Here is a 6,000-nt window from a genome sequence, read left to right on the forward strand (position 1 = left end):
GTGGTGTCTGTCTCTCTGCAGAGCCCCAGTCTACCACCCTGTGCTGGTGCATTACAATCCAGTTCTCTGAGCCCAAATCCAGTGTTGGATTACATTCCACAAAAGTGTCACTTGATCCCTGGCTCACTATCCATCTATGGTTCTTTACACTTCTGGGATTTAACTTTAACAACTGGAGGTGAGAGGAGATGAATTTCGTGTTACTGTTTCTGCTGTCAGTTGACACCCCTCTACTTAAACTTCTAGTCCTGCAAATACCAGAAGAGCAATGCTAAATTTTTTATTTCTGTGTTTTATCCAAGAGAACTTGCAATTTTATTATTGCTGTATAAGCCTTCTGTAAACTCAGTAACAGCAGTTCTGATGTTGGTAATTTTTATGACTAAAAAATATGCTGACACAGTGTTTGGGCATAGGAAAAGAGCAAATCTGAATGTATAATAATCTGGTGAGTTTGGGAGATGTTTAATGCTATATCCCAGCCAAGTTAATCACTCATGGAATTTTTTTTTTTTAATTTTGCTCAGTTGACTGGAGACATTAATCTCTGGAATAGCATTTTTAATGCCAAACACTTGACCAGAAATCTCAACATTTCCCTGGCATAAGAACAGATTTAGAAGGAAAGCTATCAACTGACAATAGACCAGCAGAAACAGACATTTGTTACTTTATTTCTCTTACATAATGAAGAAATATCCAGGTGATGGTTTTCACTTGTGAAGTATATTGAACTAGGTACTGTATTCATGAATATAAATTGAGTAGACATGACACAATTTTTTCATAGAAAGATGACACAGACTTTCTCCTTCTGGTAGTTCTTCGTCTGAAATATGCTTATTGTAAAACCATCACTACAGAGTTAATAGTGCACTGCATAACTGCGTGCTAAAAATATGAGTGCTAAAGAACACAGAATGTGTTAAGGAGAAATTATTCATAGATTTATAATACCTATGTCTGGCCACATTTTTCAAAGGCAGTATCTTTCTGCATATTCCTTTCTTTTCCTGCTTTTTCTGTGAAGTTCTTAATTGCTAAATATCACCATCACCCAACCAGCCCAGTTCCATCTGTCTAGGCTCATTCCCAGGCAAATTTGCATTGCTGCTGAGCAATTTTTTATTTGTGCTTGCCTTCCCATCCGCACTGCTGCCTCATCAGCGGCTAGGCTCTCTAGATCATCTCGTCTTTGCCCATTTCTCTGTTAGTCCTAGAGGAGCCATCCCAGCAGAAAATCTGCAATATTGTGGTGACTTTGAACACGGAGTTAGTGACAGGTTAAAAGAGAAGCATCAGCTTCTCATCCTTGTGCAGTGTTCCTACCAAGCAATGGGGAGGATACTCCCTAATTTATTATTTTTCTTACTTTGACACACATGAAAATAGTATGGTGGATTATTACTTTTAATATGCTCTAATTGCATAAAAAACCTTGCAAGTGAGAGCCAGTGTTTATAGAGGTGTTCTTCTTGATTAAATAAAGGCTTCTCTCTTTATATTAAGCTAGGGAGCTGCGTTACAAGGAAGGTAAGAGGGTAAGGTAAGAAATGCGACCTGAAAGAAATTGTCAGGTTAGACCATGAAGGCCAAATGCTGATGTCCTTGAAGTTGTTGAGAGTTTTGCCTCTGAGGAAGTAGCCAAAAGACAGTAGCACCCTGTGTCTCTTTAGGACTTTACAGCCCTGTGCTGCAGTCAGACAGTTCTCCAGGTGGTCTCTGCCACAGTGCCAAAAAGCATAAGGAAAGTGTGGTGCCCACTCAGGTCAGCCTGCTAGGGCTGCCAGCTGATGCACTTGTTTATTGCCCTTCAGTTTACATTTCCAGTAACATTTCTGCAGGAACAAGTAACTTTTTAACTAACGTGGGTATAAATGATGGGATCATTTGCTGTACCTTAGAACTGTTGCAGTTTTGCCCCTACAAGCAACAGGGTATTTGAAGATGTCTTTCCTCTTCCAGGTTACCAGCCTGTCCTGCCGAACCAGCAGCAGGGGTTCCAGGGTCTCATGGGAATGCAGCAGCCGCCCCAAAGCCAGAACCTGATGAATAATCAACAGGGGAATCAGGTGCAAGGCATGATGGTGCAGTATCCAGCCATGTCGTCTTATCAGGTATTTAGGAGCTGTAAGGAAAGATGTTTTTTCTTGGAGAATGCTTAATTGAATTAAGTTTTTGCATCACACAGTGCCCTTATAACTTCATTTGGGTAGTTTGTGGCAGGAAGCCTTCTGATGAATATGCTTCTAAGTCAGTTTCTTTGCTTCCTATTTACATGGTTGTAGTACTCCTGACTTTCGTTCTGATTTCGGAATGCTTCAAATGAACTATTTATTACAGCCTGCAGTGAGGGTAATGTCACAAAGAACGAAGGAATTAGACTTCTTCCTGTGAAGAAAATTAATTTTAAAAAATATAAGAACATTGTTCATTTCTTCTCTTTTTTGCCAGTGCAGTACTGTTTCCTGTAATGAAGTTGAGGGCTTTGCCTGATCCAGTTAAAAATTACTCATCTGTGGAGACTCCTGCCAAGGATCTCACCATGTCTTCTATAACAAGCTGTAGCCAGATGGATTATTGTTTATTGGGTTCTGGGGAGAGGGAAGGCAGTGGCTTGATTTTTACCAAGTCCGTAAGTTACCCAGACTTATTTCCCAACCTTTGTACCTAGTTTCCGTGAGATATGCCAAGCGCATGTGAGAGGTGGCCTGTGCTTACACTTCCTACTGGTCCCTCTGGAAAGTTAAGAAACTAAATGACATCTAATTCATTTTAATAGATTGCACTGATTGAGCAGCCATTCCCCTTTTCCCTCAGCTTCTTTGAAAACACTTCAGCGACACAGATGGAAATGAGGGAATTGCTTATGGGTAAAATTTTCCCCTTACATCTTCAGAATTACTATATGGAAAACGTGTTTTAAAGGTTAATGATCAAGTTAAAGGTTTAGACCTTTTAGATGGCCTAGATATACCAGGGTTGAGTCTTCTGTTTGCACTGATCCCAGTATCACAGTAATGCATATTCTACTAGGTCATGACAGAGACACTTTCTAGGCCTAAAAGCAGAGGGACTTCTCTTTAAAACCTTCTGTAACAAAAAAATCCTCAGAGATGAGAACAGTTCCGAGCAGCAGAAAATAGCACATTTTGGCAGAACATACAGTATACTCAAATTCAGCTAGAAGGAATGTAGGGATACTGGGAGCCTACTTTAACTTGCTTAGTAATTGCTATCTTTTCTTCCCTACGTCTTTCCGTATTCCTACCCAGGTGCCAATGACCCAGGGTTCTCAAGGATTGCCGCAACAATCATATCAACAACCAATCATGCTACCTAATCAGTCAGGTCAAGGAACACTTACAGCCACTGGAATGCCTGTCTACTGTAATGTCATACCTCCTGCCCCACAGAACAACCTCCGGTTGATTGCCCCACACTGCCCCTCCAATAACGTTCCAGTTATTTCTGCCAGCTGCAGGACAAACTGTGCAAGCATCAACAATGCAGGGTGGCAGGTCAAGTACTGACACTGTGGCTTAGATTTATGAGGATAGAGGTGCATTATTTGACAAATAAATCATGGCCTTCAAATGAAGAGGAACACAACAGAATAATCAGTTGAGGACACGAGTACTGACAATGCTCAAGTGATTTGCTGCTGGAAAAACCTGTAAAAAAAAAAAGTAAAATAAATTTTGAAAAAAAAATGTTTGCTGGTTAATGGTGCATATTTTTGTCATGTCTGCTAGGTATGCCTTTATAGCTTAGCTAGTGACATGAATTCATTGAGGTAAGATTTTTTCCTACCACTGAACACCACTGTGTAGATTGTAATATCCCCAATTCGGATTAGTTTTGTACTTTGTGTTGAGTTTGTGAAGCTAAAAGTATTTAAAAATATAATAAAATCACATTGTACCAAAGCTGTAATGGAAATGAAAAAAAAAAATTGAAAACAAAAAGAGAATTACTGAATGGAAGGAATAATTTATATACACTATAGAGTTTTTTTATGGATATATACTGTATTGTAGTGCTTAATCACAATAAAGCTATTTGACCTCATGAAGGAAGGTCATGTTTCTACCACCTGCTTGGTCTCCTCTGTTTCTGAGTGAATTTCCTTTAGTTTCTGCATTGTCTTTTTTCAGGTGAAGCTGATGGGGGAATGGTGTTTAATGGGCTTAGAGTTTGATGAGAAGGGAACACAGCTGTGTCTCAGCATGAGGTACCATAACAGCTAAGACCACTTTGGAATTGTAGCATAGCCACCCAGGAAGTACATGAGAAGACCTAGTTGTCCTGTGATATTCCATCCACTGGATGGAAGATCAGTTAATACTGATGTAGCAACCACAGTACCCAGCAATCCTGCTACATAGAGATGCTCCACCCCGTTACTGGTGCTCCAGCTGTAAAGCCATTTTGACAAAAGAAGATGACCCAAGAATCAGATCTGTCATTTTCAAGTAAGTGGGGATGAACAATATATTTGGGACGTTGGCTTTTAAAACACAGCAGTTTGCCAGAAAGTTTTAGAACTTTATTCAGTTCCTGTGGTGGAGTTTTATTATTATGTCCATCTTCACTCAAATACCCAGCTTGTTCTGATAAATTGTTCTTGATTCATAAATGCTGCATGTAGTTCCTCATTTTGCTTCAGTGATGACAACATTTGAGACAAAATTCTGTGTAATTTTTCACTTAAACTTCATTTTTGATCAATTTTGAGCACCTTTACTGTAGTTGAGCAGTCCAGAATTATGCATACACATAATGAAAAAAACAAAGATCCATCTGTGTGTAAAATCTGTTTATGACATAATATGATTTTAGGTATCCAAGATTACAGCAGCCTACATAGCCCTTGATCATTGTTAATCTGTATGTGAAACAGCTTTAATTTTACCTTTAGCATATGTGGCCCTTCCTATGGTTTCCACTTCAGCTGTGGAAACAGGAGCTGGAGGGGCTTCAAATCTGTATTTGAAGGAAACATTTTTCTTTACTATACAATGAAAAGATGTCTTTCAGAGTTCAGTTATTTTTTTACATATGTGTCTTAAAGTGTGGAATCCAGTCCTGTGGGATCATAAGAAAGCCAAACACTGAATTTTATGTAGTGTAATCACAATTCATTTGCTGAGAGACAGTCAAGAGCATGAGCAGTTAAGTAAACACAATTCACTCTTCAATTAGAGGTGAAATGCCTTGAGAGAGACTGCTGATTGATTTTTTTTCTTTCTTTCTTTTTTTCAAATCAAGATACTTCATTTGAATTTTGCCTGTGACCCTGAGCTCTCATTTCAGATTCCCTGCATTTTATGCTTTATTCCTTTAAGAGTTTCATATACAACAGAGGTTTCTGTCCTAGCATGGATATAATTACAAAATTGATGCTGTGTTTGCTGCTGTGGCATCACTGACAGCTGAACGAATGGATGTCCTCTGTCAAGGCTCCACAGTCAAGCAGGAAGGACCTTGTCCTGCAGGTGACCTTGTGCAGGACAGGTTGTGTGTGCCCAGACTGAAGAAGAGGGGAGGGAGGGGCAATCTCTATGCATCCAGGGTCTGGGATGAAGAGACCCTTTGGTCCCATTTCTTCTCTGACGCACTACTGTTACCTTATAAATCTACCCTCTTGTCAGGGAACAATGGATGAATTGCCTGGTGAAACAAAAATCTGCCCTCAGTGTCATAGATCGATGGCAAACTGGGCTGTAGATGCTCTCAGTAGAGATGGGGAAGGGACTCAAAAAGGAAAGCCTAGGAATCTTGCCTCTGTAGACAGGATTTCCTCATGTCCTTAGGCTGCTCTAGGTCATGTCCCCTTGGCAAACAGCATATCCCATGCCTGACCATGGCCATGCTTTCCCATGTTACCTGTCTGCTGGCACAATGACCACCTGGTAGAAAACACCTACTGAGCTGTGGGAGCAGGGATCCCACTGCCTGACTTCTCTCAGCCTGGTGGCAGCAGCAGCTACCTGCATG

The 6,000-nt window shown here is 40.2% G+C and overlaps 1 protein-coding gene across 8 annotated transcripts in view; it reads left to right on the forward strand.

Annotated features, from left to right (window-relative positions):
- ARPP21 (cAMP regulated phosphoprotein 21) overlaps nucleotides 1-4,092 on the forward strand; it is a 104,713-nt gene extending 100,621 nt beyond the window's left edge. For all 8 annotated transcript variants that reach the window (XM_031059571.1, XM_031059575.1, XM_031059578.1 and 5 more), the window contains 2 exons: nucleotides 1,966-2,117; nucleotides 3,276-4,092. In XM_031059571.1, the coding sequence (XP_030915431.1) occupies nucleotides 1,966-2,117; nucleotides 3,276-3,533 (410 nt within the window). In that variant the 3' untranslated portion in view covers nucleotides 3,534-4,092. The remainder of the gene's footprint in view (nucleotides 1-1,965; nucleotides 2,118-3,275) is intronic.
- The last annotated feature ends 1,908 nt before the right edge of the window (nucleotides 4,093-6,000 follow it).

The sequence above is a fragment of the Geospiza fortis genome, unplaced genomic scaffold (assembly GCF_000277835.1).
Source record: "Geospiza fortis unplaced genomic scaffold, GeoFor_1.0 scaffold120, whole genome shotgun sequence".
Classification (NCBI taxonomy): Eukaryota; Metazoa; Chordata; class Aves; order Passeriformes; family Thraupidae; genus Geospiza; species Geospiza fortis.